The following is a 15,309-nucleotide window of genomic DNA, read 5'->3' on the forward strand; positions in this document are numbered from 1 at the left end:
CCTACACTTCATCCTCAGAAGGAAGGACCTATATCCCATAGGACAGTCTCCTTTAGGGTTGCAGTATTAGAAGTGGTTCTCATTGACCTACTCCTAAGGTTGACTCTTCAGAAACAGAAGCCTCTTTCCCTTTGCTTAAATTACTCTTTTTTAGTTTACCAAACTGTAGCACTGTCTAGAAAGGATCATCTTTTTTTTCTTTTTTGTGGTTAGCAGCTGTTAACCAGTACAAGGTTTTTGCTCTGTTGGCACAGTGCTCAAAATACACAAAAACCAAACTCAGCACTTGCTTTCTTTTCCATCTCTCCATAAGTGAGATAATCATAACTAGAACTTCAGGAATCTACTACAGCATGTTAACTGGCATCTATGTATCATTTTAACTTTAGCATACATTATCTTACTATTTGGTGTTAACTGTCTTCTGGGGCTTGGGCTCCTTACTTACTTTCTGTCTGGTACCTGCCTGATCGCTGAGCATCTGTGGAGTCACACTCACCCACCCCATTGCATACTGGGAGGAAGGAGGCAGAAAGGCAGTTCCAGAAATGCGTTGAGAGCTTGCTTGAGAGTGCTCCTGACACTCAAAGAAAAAAAACATTTTTTTAATAAGCAACTTTTTACATTTTGATAACTGTGTTGAATGCTGTGGGCATGTGACCTACTTTCAGTATCATGTATACATTTCTGCCCTCACCTTGGGGAAATAAACTGCTACTGGCAGAATATTTTGAGCTTCGATCGCCCGTATCAAGGCCAGGTGTTCTTTTACGTATTTCACATTAGAATAGGCATCCAGCAGCTCTTACCCACAGTAGATGTCTGTTCTGTATGTGGGTGGCAGGAACTATCTTACCTATCAGACAATGCTTGTACATCCAAGCAACAGTGCTGTACAGCAGCTAAAATTCAAGGACAGAAAAAGGTTTGTGGACTGAATAAATAGTTATCAACTGACACCAATTAGGCATCGCTGCCCTAAGCTGTTTGGTAAAATGTTTATGTAGGGTGCTTTGTTATAGTGAACAAGAGCAAGAAATATACTTCATTTGTACTTCTGTAGTAACAGGCTTATTTTGTTGTTGGTGGTGTTTTTTTTTTTTTAATTCTAAAATTGTGTATCCATTTATGGTTTTTAACTTGTCTTAGATAAATTGCTTTAAGATTTTGTCTCTTAAATACAGATATACAACATTCTCAGTAGAGTTTCACATAGAGTGAGTTAATAAAGGTGCAAAGTAAGTCATGTTAATTTCTAAAGCTTTGAATTTTAAGAAGTGTTTGAGGTTTATTAATTTATGTTGGATGATGCCATCTGCTGGCAAAGGCATAATATTGTAGCTCAGCTTCATCAGAGATTGTGAAAACGATCCCTTGAAAAGTGAATGAGTGCCAATGCTTGGGAACTATGAGTGTAAAATCTGAGAATTCCTCAAACCAGACAATTCTTATCTTATGGGACCAAAAGAAACCCAGGAGCAGAAGAGAGACCTAGGAATCAGGAGGAAAGGAAGAGCAATGTGCTGGATGGCCGTGGGCTGCCTGTGATCTCACCCTTCATCATTTTAGATTTCAAAGTTAAACTATTTTAGGAGGGTGCTTTTCTATTTGATTTATTATAAAATTGTATTTCCACTAAGAAATAATTTTTTTTACAGAAATGTTTATTAACCAATTTGTTGTAGCTCATATATTCAGAGAGTGAAGAATAATTGTTAGTGCATGTCACCTCAGAGGGGACATGGTTAGAGATATTTTATCGATAGCAGTTGGGAAGATTTGTGAATATGAAATATTTATTTGTCCATATTAAGACTTTGTAGCCATTTGGTAATAGATATAACATTTATTGAGTTCTCACTATGTGCTAGACATTGATACTTTACATGTGCTATTTACTTTTCACAACAATCTTATGAAATAGGTAATGCTCTTATCATCATTTTTATGATGAGGAAGAGGAGGCCAAGAGAGGTTGAATAATTTGCCAGAAGTTATTCAGCTAGTAACTGTTAGAGCTCATATTCAGGCCAAGGAAGTATGTTGACAGCAATAGATTATCTCAAAAGGAAGAGTATAGCCCAAGTCAAAATGGAAGCATCCAATATCTCCAACCATTTTCATAGTCAAATATTAAGTAGTATTTTTCTATCTTTATTGGTTATAATATTTCATCTGCCTTTAACTTTTTGCTTTTACTTGTAAGTTTTATGCTTTTAGCAATGTTTTTATTTTCAATAAATTGTATATGTATTTGGGGAATTCCATACCATTTAAAAAAATTTAACTGTTTTCACTTTTTAAATAATTAAGGAGTAACTCTCATAAAGCAAGTGCATAAATCTCAATAAATTTTTGCATATTGGGTACACCCATATAGTCACCACCCAGATGAAAATATAGAACATTTTCAGTACCCTACCAGGCTCCTACCCCTCAGTATTCTCACTACCACCTATCTCCTCATCCTTGAGTAACCACTTTTCTGACTTCTATCTCCATTGGATAGTTCTGTTATCTTTGAACTTCATGTAAATGCAGTTGTACACTATGTAGTCTTGTGTCTGACTCTCACACAACATCATATCTGTTAATTTCGTATAGGTAGTTTGAGTATATCAGTAGGTTGTTCTTTTCCATTGCTGTATAGTTTCAGATGACTATACCACAATTCATCCATTTCTACTATTCATGGCTATTTGGATGTTTTCAGTTTTTGGCTACTGCAAATAAAGCTGTTGTGAACATTCTCGTACACATCTATTAGTACAGGGGTCCCCAATTCCTCTGCCCACGGCCTGTTAGGAACCGGGACGCACAGCAGGAGGTGAGCCGCAGGCGAGCCAGCAAAGCTTCCTCTGCCGCTCTCCATGGCTCCCCATGGCCCCCCATGGCTCCCCACCGCTCCCCACCGCTCGCATTACAGCCTGAACCATCCCCCCGCCCCTGGTCTGTGGAAAAATTGTCTTCCACGAAACCGGTCCCTGGTGCCAAAAAGAGTGGGGACCACTGTTTTAGTAGACATAAACACTCATTTCTGTTAGGTATATACCCAGAAGTATAATTGCTATGTCATAGAATATATATTGAGCTTTGGTAAGCTTTTGCCAAAAGCTGTATATTTTTCTAAACTTACTTTGTACTCTGATAACCTATGATCTACCAAGAACACTCTCATTTCTATTAATAGTCTTTAAAAAAACATTTGGGAAGGGGATCTTATTAGACAAAGAAATAGATTTTGATAGTGATCTATAGAGTAGTGCTATGTAGAAAACTTGTTTTTCATGTATTAGTTTATTAATACCAGGTTTCTACTTTGTACTGCTTTGTACATAGATTAATACAAGACTCTGTGGGAGAAAGTAATGAAGTATAAATACAGTCCTGCCTAAAGAAGCTTATAGTTTAGTCAGTAGACAAGAGAATGAAAGATAAGCAATATAATACAATATGCAAGTGATATATGATTTGTATAGACAATATGTGCTCTGGGATGGTGAAGAGCAGTCACTAGACTAGAATGACTGGAAAAGGCTTCGTGGGAGAGAGAAGCCTTCAGATGAGCTTTGGTGAGTAGGTAGAATTGAATTGGAAAGAATGGTTCATCATGAGTAATGTTTTGGGAAAGTGAGAAAAGCTTGTTTTAGGTGTCTAAAATGGCCTGACTGGAATGAAAAATTTCTTAGTTGAGGGTGATGGGAAGACGGTTGGAAAAGTATGTCGTGGTTAAGCTTTGGAGACTTTAAATGTCAGGTTAAGGTCTTGTCTGAGAGCCCAACATGTAGATTAAATCCACTTTTATTCTCACTCTAAAAGCTCTGATTTATTTATTATTATTATTATTATTATTATTATTATTATTATTATTATTGTCAAAGCATCAGAATTGTACAAGGTATCTGTCTTTTCTTTTGCATTCCCCCTCTCAAGAGCATGAACTGGACAAGGAGCAAGGTGAAAGAGTTTTACTGGATTTTAGAGAGAAGTAACCCCCCTAAGGGAGGTCTTTATAATTAGAGAGATTTTATTAGTAGTGTTTAATAAAGATTTTAAAGACATAGTGTAGATGATTTTTGACTGGAGAACCTAATTCATTACTTTAAAAAAATCATTTGAGGTGATTTTCTTTAGGAGTGATAGCGGTAAAGCTGTTCTGTAAAGTATGTGATAAATTGAGCTACTTCTGAGAGTCTTTTTTTCCCTAATATCTTATGGTAAAGGTTTTTGAAGAATCGTATTTCAAGAACTTTTTTCCCTTCTTCCACATTAGTATCTTCAGATAATAAGAAACAGATTCCTAATGATGCTTCTGCTGGAAGTGAAAGAGACTCATCAAATATACCACAAAATTGGTCACTACAAGATCATTATAGAATGTATTCACCCATAATATACCAAGCCCTCTGTGAGCATGTGCAGACTCAGATGTCACTGATGAATAACTTGGCTTCAAAGAACAACCCTAAAGGAATTCCTACTGCACCTTGCCACACTGTGTCTGGTTCTGGTTAGTATGAATGACGTTTTAAAAAGCATGATTACAAACTCTAATTAAGTTGCCTGGTAATTGTATAAGCAGTCTGAGATGTGCATGACTTTTTTTTCCCTTTTCCCTTTTAGAATCTCAGGCATCTCCATATTCTAATTATAGCTTATCCACCTCTACGCCAGTCCAGTTACCTCAGCAACCACCCTGCCCTCCAGTGGTTCATTCTGTGAGTACAGTTTATATACTATATAAGTAGTAATTTGCTTTTAGAAATTGTCATCTTGAGAAAAAATTGAATTTGCTGATTGTATCTTAATGCCCTAGGATGTAAAGACCAATTATTTTTTCAAGTTATTTTGTATTAGAAAAGTTTTACCTATTAATTGGGGGAGGGGAAAGGGTGAAGGGGGAAAGGGAAAGAAATTACTAGAAAAAAGAAATCACCCATACCTACCACCCAGGCATAATTGCTGTTAACACGTTGATAGAGCATGTTCCAGTTATTTAATTCTCTGTGTAGGTTTTGTTTTCTGGTTTTAATTTGTTAAGTTAGTTTTCTTGTAAAAATATCATCATAATTAAATTTTATAACGTTTTATGTACTGCTTTTTTTCACTTAACATTTTATTGTAATTTACCTTTTTAAAATTTTTAATAAGTTGTTAATACTCTATGTAGTGGATATACCATGGTCTGTGTAACTACTCACCTATGGTTAGACATTTAAGGAAGTTTTTACCACTATAACATTTCTCTAAATATATTTGTGCAAAAGCTTTTTCACCTTATTTTCTTACATTGTAATTTCCCAAAGTGGAATTTTGTTTAGTCCCAAAGTAGACCAATTTTTTTTTTTTTTCCGGTACGCGGGCCTCTCACTGTTGTGGCCTCTCCCGTTGCGGAGCACAGGCTCCGGACACGCAGGCTCAGTGGCCATGGCTCACGGGCCCAGCCACTCTGTGGCATGTGGGATCTTCCCGGACCAGGGCACGAACCCGTGTCCCCTGCATCGGCAGGCGGACTCTCAACCACTGCGCCACCAGGGAAGCCCCAAAGTAGACCAATTTTTGATGCCTTTAAACCATGTGTGATATTTGTAAATGATCTATTTTAGTCATGGCTTTATAATGTTCCCATATTGCAGAGGCTTTAAAAAGCTAGAATATTGTGCTGAGGGGAAATTCAGTTTATTTACTGGTAATCTATAACTCCGTCCTGCAAATGTCATCTTCTAACATTTTTCATTTGAGTTTATTATAGTTAATGCCTACAAGTCAGTGCTCACATTTTTGAAGGCTTAACTTGTTTTTTTCTTTCTTTAGGAAGTTCAGACTGACGGTGACAACCAGTTTGCATCACAAAGTAGAACAATTCCTGTGAATTGTACTGATGATGTTCTAAGGAATTCCTTCAGTACTAGTCTTGGAGTTCCGTGGAGCCTGCCCCAAACTGACAAACCAGCTACGCCAACATTTCAGCAGCTGGGTCTTGCTAATGGAATTCTGCCACAACAAAGAGTTCCTAAGGAACCGGACCTACTAAAGTGTTTCCAAACATACGTGAAACTGTTGGGTTCTCATCCAGACAGTCAGACTTGCTGCAGCCCCACCCTATTACAGCCAGATTTCTTGGCTATTAATGAAGAAAAATATGTTAAAGAACAAAGTGGAGAGGTCAGAAGTGAAAGAAAGGATTTAAACATACCTGTGCAAGATACAAGAATAAAGGATGTGCAGAATGCGAAAAATGTGAACCAGAGTGCTGAAAAAGTTAGAACTATCAAGTATTTGTTGGGAGAGCTCAAGGCCCTGGTAGCAGAACAAGGTAGATAAAGACTTTCTTTATAATTTTCTGTGGTACGTCATTTTTTTTTTTTTTATAATTTTAGCATTAATTAATTAATTTTTTTATTTATTATTTTGTATGGCTGCATTGGGTCTTTCGTTGCTGTGCACGGGCTTCCTCTAGTTGCTGCGAGCAGGGGCAACTCTTTGTTGCAGCACGTGGGCTTCTCACTGCGGTGGCTTCTCGTTGTGGAGCATGGGCTCTAGGCACACGGGCTTCAGTAGTTGTGGTGCGCATTCTCAGTAGTTGTGGCACGGGCCGTAGAGTGCAGGCTCGGTAGTTGTGGCACATGGGCTTAGTTGCTCCACGGCATGTGGAATCTTCCTGAACCAGGGATCCATTGGCAGGCAGATTCTTAACCACTGCACCACCAGGGAAGTCCCTGTGGCATGTCATTTAAATTCAGAATAACTGACATGGAGTTTGTGATATTTTCCATAGAAATATGTCTTGTGCTAATGAGGAAATGAATTTTGTCTGTTTTATTCTTATTTTTTAGGTTTTGCTCCCTCTTGTTTCCTGTGGATTTGAAATGTGCTAGGGAATATCAAACAGTCTTTTACTTGAAAGTGTGTATTCATTCTGCTTGATTCAAAGGACCTTGAAAAGATTCAACCAGTTATAGAGATAAACTTCAAGGGGTTAGAGGACCCTAAACATGATTAACTCCCTAGAATAGAATGATAATTTTTTCCTATTTTAAAAAGGTGCAGGGCCTCCCTGGTGGCGCAAGTGGTTAAGAGTCCGCCTGCCGATGCAGGGGATACGGGTTCGTGCCCCGGTCTGGGAGGATCCCATATGCCGCGGAGCGGCTGGGCCCTTGAGCCATGGCCGCTGGGCCTGCGCATCCGGAGCCTGTGCTCCGCAACGGGAGAGGCCACAACAGTGAGAGGCCCACATACCGCAAAAAGAAAAAAAAAAAAAAAAGGTGCAGAAAATTTCCTCTCATCATTTCTTTAATAACCAACCGTTACAATGTTTAACAAATCTCACTTTGAGAAGGAACCTAAAACTTTTTATGCCCTTTTAAATTCACTCTTGGGATTTTTTAATTAAATCAAGAAAAATATCTTGGGTGGAGTTAAGAGACATTTGAGCTGGGTCATATTCATATGTTTTCATTATGGGTATATATTCTAAATAATGGCTTTCATTTGGAGTGAGTTACAGAGTTGTCATCTAGAAAACACAGTAATTAATTGTGGAAGCACTGATTGAATACCTAATATTTGCAGGCTGACAAAAAAAGTACCAAATGTTAAAATTTATCTAAAGGATTGTAGCACTGTTGATCCAGTGGTTTAATATATTAAAATCTCTTGTGTTTTTAGACTTTAAGTTTATTACTATTTTCTTAACCAAATACTTAATCATTGGTAACAATAATAATAGTAACAATATCATTTACTGAGTGCTTACCATGTGCCCAGCACTGTGCTAGGTGTTTTATATGCATTGTCTCATTTAATCCTCACAGCAACCCTGTGAGGTACTGTTATTGTCCCCATTTTACAGATGAGGAAACCGAGGCTTGCAGAACAGTATTTCATTTAATCCTCTCAGCAACCCCATGAGGTACTGTTGTTATCTCCATTTAACTATGAAGAAACCTAGGCTTCAACAGTTAAGTAATTTGACTAAGGTACATTGCTAGAAAATGGTGGAGCCCAGGTCTCGGCCTCCAGTGCTTACAAGTAAAACCCCTCTATGGAGGATTGGTAGAAGTCTGCTCTGTAATTGGGCACAGTTGTTTACTGTGTGCATGTAAACATTCCATCAGGGTGTTAAAATACTCATGGAGTTGAGTAAATTTTTGTAACTAGAATACACCTTACCTCTTTTGGATATCAGACAGTTAATATTATATTTATCAAATGTTTTCAGTTCACAGAAAATTTGGATAGAAATGAGGGGACAAAAATAAAAGGACAGGGGCTTCCCTGGTGGCGCAGTGGTTGAGAGTCCACCTGCTGATGCAGGGGATGCGGGTTCGTGCCCCAGTCCGGGAGGATCCCACATGCCGCGGAGCGGCTGGGCCCCTGAGCCTGTGCTCCGCAGCGAGAGAGGCCACAGCAGTGAGAGGCCCGCGTACCGCAAAAAAAAATAAAAAATAAAAAAATAAAAGGACAAAAGATCTAAAATCTACCTTCTACCTGTGGCTGTTTGCCACCTCCCAAACCATCCACTCCCCACAATTAATAACAAAAATGATAACTGCTTTTGATGCTACATCAAATGAAGTGTAGCTGATTGTGTTAACCTACTTTATAAAATTAAATAATAAAATCTTATCTTAGTAGACCTTTCCTCAGTGTGTTGCCAACTTGAATCACCTAAAGTGAGTTATTTGTTTATGCAGGATCAAAGGTTGTATTATAAATGTTAATACTGTAATTAATTATAGGAAACCCTTTAGCAATTATAGGAGTCTAATATAGTCTTTTGGTAAATGCGAACTAGGAGATATATATAAACCATCTTCCTACTAGACATTTTAACTGAAAAAATCACTGATATAATAATTCTGTGACTTAAGATTAATCTTTAGTTTACTGAACTTGATGTCTTTAGAATTCTTTTCAGTAAGGAAATGCAGGTGGCAGGAAAGAGGAAAATGGGATTTGTATAATAAATTCATAAATAACTGAGTTGAGTTTGTTTATAGCATGTATGTATATTTCTGAAATATTTTCTTTTTTAGTAATACATATGAATAATCTTATCCAAAAATAAGTTATAATATTGTCTTTACTCATTTCTTCTGCCTTTTATAGAAGATTCAGAAATTCAGAGGTTGATTACAGAACTGGAGTTGTATGTATCTCTGCTTCCAACAGTAAATGGAAACACAAATATTCAGGTTGAAATAGCACTGGCCATGCAACCACTAAGAAGTGAAAATGCTCATTTACGCAGGTAAGAATTGCTCTTTGAATTTTTTTGTCTCCATGCAAAGATGTCCCGTGGCCAGAACAAAAGTGCCTAATGAGATATCTAGGGCTTCATAAGGAAAATAGATATATACTGTCTTACTATGTTTCTACTTTTTCTTCCCTATTTTCCAAATATTGCTGGCATTCTCTAACTCTTCCGTTACTTCTGCCCACTAGTACATATTTTTTTACATCTGTTATCACTTGGTTGGTAGTGAATGGAGAGGAAAATGAACTACCTCAGGGTATTTATCAGGCCAGCCTAGGCCATATAGTAACAAACTCCAAAATCTCAGTGGCGTAGCACAGCAGAAGTTTATTTCTCCCTCACGCCAAGACCAGCATGGGTCACCCGAGGCTGTCCTGTGACTTAGGATGTAGGTTCCCTCCGTCTTAGGATCTACTGTCTCTGTATATGTTTTTCAGGAAAAAGAGAATATGGATATGGCAAACCAACTCTTACATGCCCTGGCCCAGAAGTATGGTAGTCTCACTTCTACTTGTATTTTATAGGCTAAAATGAGGAATATGGCCCTGCCTAATATAAAGATCTGGGACATGAAATTTTTTCATACTTCCATATACTCCAAAGGAAAGGAGAACCTAATAGGGGTGCGCACCAGTCGCCCCACTACATTCAGACATAGGAAAAAACTCATTTTAATTCTTAGGTAATTTTTCTTTTGGCTATCTTAACTTATGTTGATATTATGGCCTTAATTTGTTCAGAAAAGATATAAACCAGGTATCTAATCTTGAAATACAGAAATCACTTACACGTTATCAATAATATCTTAACTTTGAACATTTCAGTGGTGATCACCAAGGCCCCTGCTCCAGTGTCTATCAGTACACTTTGCAGAGGATGGGAGGACATTTTCCGGTGCTTCTGCAGCACTGCAGTGTGTGAGTGTGCCCTGAGAGGGCGTTACAGTTGTGTGAGCTATAGACATTGTACCAGATGGGAACTGCAAGGACCTGCATAATTTTAAAAAACTGGAAAGCAACAAAATTGGATTCCTAGTTGGAGGATAGCTTAAATTCATGGATCTGGAGCCTGCAAAGCCATGACACCTAGTGAGATTTACTCGTTTAGGATTATTTCTCTAAAGGTCATTAGTCTTTAGATACTGTGGTATATGGTGGGGTTGCTGGTTTAAATTCTAATAATACTGTCTTTAGTCCTGACCTAAGGGATCCCTATAATAGCATTAGTTTTTCAAAAGCAAGACCAAGTATAAGTAATAATAATGGTAATAGCCAATACTACTACTAACATTTATTGAATGTTTCTTATGTGCCAGGCCATAAGACATAATATAATATGTGCCATCTATTATCCTTTATATGTCATCTCTTTAAATTCTTACAGCAGCTCTATGAGGTAGGTATTATGTTATTCTTCTTTTTTTTGCGGTACGCGGGCCTCTCACTGTTGTGGCCTCTCCCGTTGCGGAGCACAGGCTCCGGACGCGCAGGCTCAGCGGCCATGGCTCATGGGCCCAGCCGCTCCACGGCATGTGGGATCCTCCTGGACCGGGGCACGAACCCGTGTCCCCTACATCGGCAGGCTGACTCTCAACCACTGCACCACCAGGGAAGCCCTATTATGTTATTCTTATTCAGATGAGGAAACCAAGGCACAGAGAGGTTATGTAATTTAACCCAAGGTCACATACCTAAGATGTAACAGAGACAAGACTCAAACCTGGGCAGTTTGATTTTAGAGTGCATTGATCTTAATTTCTACGCTTCTGCATTGCTTCTGCTAGGAAGTAGAGACTTAATTATGCTTCAGTATTTATGTGTATTTTGTGAAACAAAAGAACATACTGTAATCCATTTTAAATAAACACATATGTTTTTTAAGGTATGACTATCAAATAATTAGTTTCTTAAACAAGCATACTAAAACTTTGTCTCCAGATATTATCTATTTTAACATTGTGACCATGGGAAATATCAGTAGTTGTTATTTATTTATATTCCTTAGAATATTTTAAAATTGCTTTAGGAGCTAATTTATAAGCCACTTAAGAAAATGAGACTTAATACTTTATTGGTCACTGCTTGTTGTTAACTTTTTTTTAAAGGTATTAGTTTAATGTCTCACCTAATTCTTCAGACTTGGCATCAAAGCTTTTTGGCTGTTTCCTTAGAGGACAAAGATTAAATAGCATGCTACTGCCATTGTTTACCTGACCTTCTAAAATTGAAATTATTGAAAAATGAGGAATTTGTCAGATACTCTTTTTAGCAGAATGAGATTTCCAGCACAAGTATAGGAATTTTTTTGCCTCTTTGGTAATCTTTTTTTGGAAAGAAACATCCATAATCTCCATTACAAATGAAAGTTGGAATGCATAAGCTTATTCAAAAGTGTTTTTCAACTTTTTCAATCAAAAAAATTTTTTTCTTTCTTTTTTGGGCATTTTGAAACTTCCTGTTCCTTTATGGCCAGAAAACTAATCTTTCATGACTTTCTTGGTGTTTATTGCCATCTTGTGGCTTAAAAAAAAATAGCTAGGTGCATTATTTCTTTGGCATTTGGGTCCGGGCAGTTTTTATGTGAGACTCCTGACACAGTGCTCAACATTTAGCCTTCCTGATCCCTACCCATAAAATGTCTGTAGTGCCCTATTCACTGTGACCACCAAAAGGCCTGGCATGTTCCAAACTTTCCTGGATGAGGGCTGTGGGGGTTTCAGTTCAGCTAGAGAGGGACTTTAATATTCAAAGGGCAACTTAGAATTCATGACCATTTCCTGATATTAGACTCAAATATGAGACTGTTGTGTACCCACACAGAGCAAAAGCTGAAGTGGATATCAATGGGAGGAGCTGGAGTGTGGCCTTCAGTCTTTTGGCCTGATAATTTGACATATGGTAACATAATTCTTCCAGCTGGAAGTTACTGGAGGAAGAATAGATTGTTTGCTTTTATTTCACTTTATTTTTTAGCTTTTTATTTAGTTTTTGAATTTTTGAATTTTATTTTATTTATTTTTTTATACAGCAGGTTCTTATTAGTTATCTACTTTATACATATTAGTGTATATATGTCAATTCCAATCTCCCAATTCATCACACCACCACCACCACCCCCTACCACTTTCCCCCCTTGGTGTCCATACGTTCGTTCTCTACATCTGTGTCTCTTTTTCTGCCTTGCAAACCAGTTCATCTGTACCATTTTTCTAGGTTCCACATATATGCGTTAATATACGATATTTGTTTTTCTCTTTCTGACTTACTTCGCTCTGTATGACTATCTCTAGATCCATCCATGTCTCTACACATGACCCAATTTCATTCCTTTTTATGGCTGAGTAATATTCCATTGTATATATGTACCACATCTTCTTTATCCATTTGTCTGTCAATAGGCATTTAGGTTGCTTCCATGTCCTGGCTATTGTAAATAGTGCTGCAAGGAACACTGGGGTGTATGTCTCTGTTTGATTTCTGGTTTTCTCTGGGTATATGCCCAGTAGTGGGATTGCTGGGTCATATGGTAATTCTGTTTTTACTTTGTTTGTTTGTTTGTTTTGTTTGTTTGTTTTTGTGGTACGGGCCTCTCACTGTTGTGGCCTCTCCCATTGCGGAGCACAGGCTCTGGATGCGCAGGCTCAGCGGCCATGGCTTACAGGCCTAGCTGCTCCACAGCATGTGGGATCTTCCCGTACCGGGGCACGAACCCGTGTCCCCTGCATCAGCAGGCAGACTCTCAACCACTGCGCCACCAGGAAAGCCCTATTTTTAGTTTTTTAAGGAAACTCCATACCATTCTCCATAGCGGCTGTATCAATTTACATTCCCGCCAACAGTGCAAGAGGGTTCCCTTTTCTCCACACCCTCTCCAGCATTTGTTTGTAGATTTTCTGATGATGCCCATTCTAACGGGTCTGAAGTGATACCTCATTGTAGTTTTGATTCGCATTTCTCTAATAATTAGTGATGTTGAGCAGCTTTTCATGTGCTTCTTGGCCATCTGTATGTCTTCTTTGAAGAAATGTCTATTAAGGTCTTCTGCCCATTTTTGGATTGGGTTGTTTGTTTCTTTAATATTGAGCTGCATGAGCTGTTTATATATTTTGGAGATTAATACTTTGTCCATTGATTCGTTTGCAAATATTTTCTCCCATTCTGAGGGTTGTCTTTTCATCTTGTTTGTAGTTTCCTTTGCTTTTCAAAAGCTTTTAAGTTTCATTAGGTCCCATTTGTTTATTTTTTGTTTTTATTTCCATTACTCTAGGAGGTGGATCAAAAAAGATCTTGCTGTGATTTATGTCAAAGAGTGTTCTTCCTATGTTTTTCTCTGAGAATTTTATAGTATCCAGTATTACATTTAGGTGTCTAATCCATTTTGAGTTTATTTTTGTGTATGGTGTTAGGGAGTGTTCTAATTTCATTCTTTTACATGTAGCTGTCCAGTTTTCCCAGCACCACTTATTGAAGAGACTGTCTTTTCTCCATTGTATATCCTTGCCTCCTTTCTCATAGATTAGTTGACCATAGGGGCGTGGGTTTATCTCTGGGCTTTCTATCCTATTCCATTGTTCTATATTTCTGTTTTGGTGCCAGTACTATATTTTCTTGATTATTGTAGCTTTGTAGTGTAGTCTGAAGTCAGGGAGTCCGAGTGCTCCAGCTCCCTTTTTTTTTCCTCAAGACTGCTTTTGCTATTTGGGGTCTTCTGTGTCTACATACAAATTTTAAGATTTTTTGTTCTAGTTCTGTAAAAAATGCCACAGGTAATTTGATAGGGATTGCATTGAATCTGTAGATTGCCTTGGGTAGTATAGTCATTTTCACAATATTGATTCTTCCAATCCAAGAACATAGTATATATCTTCATCTATGTCATCTTTGATTTCTTTCATCAGTGTCTTACAGTTTTCTGAGTATAGGTCTTTTACCACCTTAGGTAGGTTTATTCCTAGGTATTTTATTCTTTTTGTTGCAATGGTGAATGGGATTGTTTCCTTAATTTCTCTTTCTGATCTTTCGTTGTTAGTGTATAGGAATGCAAGAGATTTCTGTGCATCAATTTTGTATCCTGCAACTTTACCAAATTCATTGATCAGCTATAGTAGTTTTCTGGTGGCATCTTTAGGATTCTCTATGTATAGTATCATGTCATCTGCAAACAGTGACAGTTTGACTTCTTCTTTTCCAGTTTGTATTCCTTTATTTCTTTTTCTTCTCTAATTGCCATGACTAGGACTTCCAAAGCTATGTTGAATGATAGTGATGAGAGTGGACATCCTTGTCTTGTTCCTGATCTTAGAGGAAATGGTTTCAGTTTTTCACCATTGAGAATGATGTCTGCTGTGGGTTTGTCCTGTATGGCCTTTATTATGTTGAGGTAGGTTCCCTCTATGCCCACTTTCTGGAGAGTTTTTATCATAAATGGGTGTTGAATTTTGTCAAAAGCTTTTTCTGCATCTGTTGAGATGATCATATGGTTTTTATTCTTCAATTTGTTAATATGGTGTATCACATTGATTGATTTGTGTATATTGAAGAATCCTTGCATCACTGGGATAAATCCCACTTGATCATGGTGTATGATCCTTTTAATGTGCTGTTGGATTCTATTTGCTAGTAGTTTGTTGAGGATTTTTGCATCTATATTCATCAGTGATATTGGTCTGTAATTTTCTTTTTTTGTAGTATCTGTGTCTGGTTTTGGTATCAGGGTGATGGTGGCCTCATAGAACGAGTTTGGGAGTGTTCCTTCCTCTGCAGTTTTTTGGAAGAGTTTGTGAAGGATGGGTGTTAGCTCTCCTCTAAATGTTTGATAGAATTCACCTGTGAAGCCATCTGGTCCTGGACTTTTGTTTGTTGGAAGATTTTTAATCACAGTTTCAATTTCATTACTTGTGATTGGTCTGTTCATATTTTCTATTTCTTCCTGGTTCAGTCTTGGAAGGTTATACCTTTCTAAGAATTTGTCCATTTCTTCCAGGTTGTCCATTTTATTGGCATAGAGTTGCTTGTAGTAGTCTCTTAGCATGCTTTGTATTTCTGTGGTGT

At 37.7% G+C, this 15,309-nt stretch overlaps 1 protein-coding gene across 4 annotated transcripts in view; it reads left to right on the forward strand.

Annotated features, from left to right (window-relative positions):
• The window catches only part of CCDC14 (coiled-coil domain containing 14), a 53,147-nt gene that overhangs the window by 12,197 nt on the left and 25,641 nt on the right, over window positions 1–15,309 (forward strand). For 2 of the 4 annotated variants that reach the window (XM_060100153.1, XM_060100154.1), the window contains exons 6-10: window positions 4,274–4,510; window positions 4,624–4,718; window positions 5,815–6,316; window positions 9,112–9,253; window positions 10,084–10,176. In XM_060100153.1, coding sequence (XP_059956136.1) covers window positions 4,274–4,510; window positions 4,624–4,718; window positions 5,815–6,316; window positions 9,112–9,253; window positions 10,084–10,176 — 1,069 coding nt within the window. The remainder of the gene's footprint in view (window positions 1–4,273; window positions 4,511–4,623; window positions 4,719–5,814; window positions 6,317–9,111; window positions 9,254–10,083; window positions 10,177–15,309) is intronic. The other 2 variants (XM_060100156.1, XM_060100155.1) reach the window with 1 other exon arrangement.

Source organism: Mesoplodon densirostris, chromosome 5, assembly GCF_025265405.1.
Source record: "Mesoplodon densirostris isolate mMesDen1 chromosome 5, mMesDen1 primary haplotype, whole genome shotgun sequence".
NCBI classification, from domain to species: domain Eukaryota; kingdom Metazoa; phylum Chordata; class Mammalia; order Artiodactyla; family Ziphiidae; genus Mesoplodon; species Mesoplodon densirostris.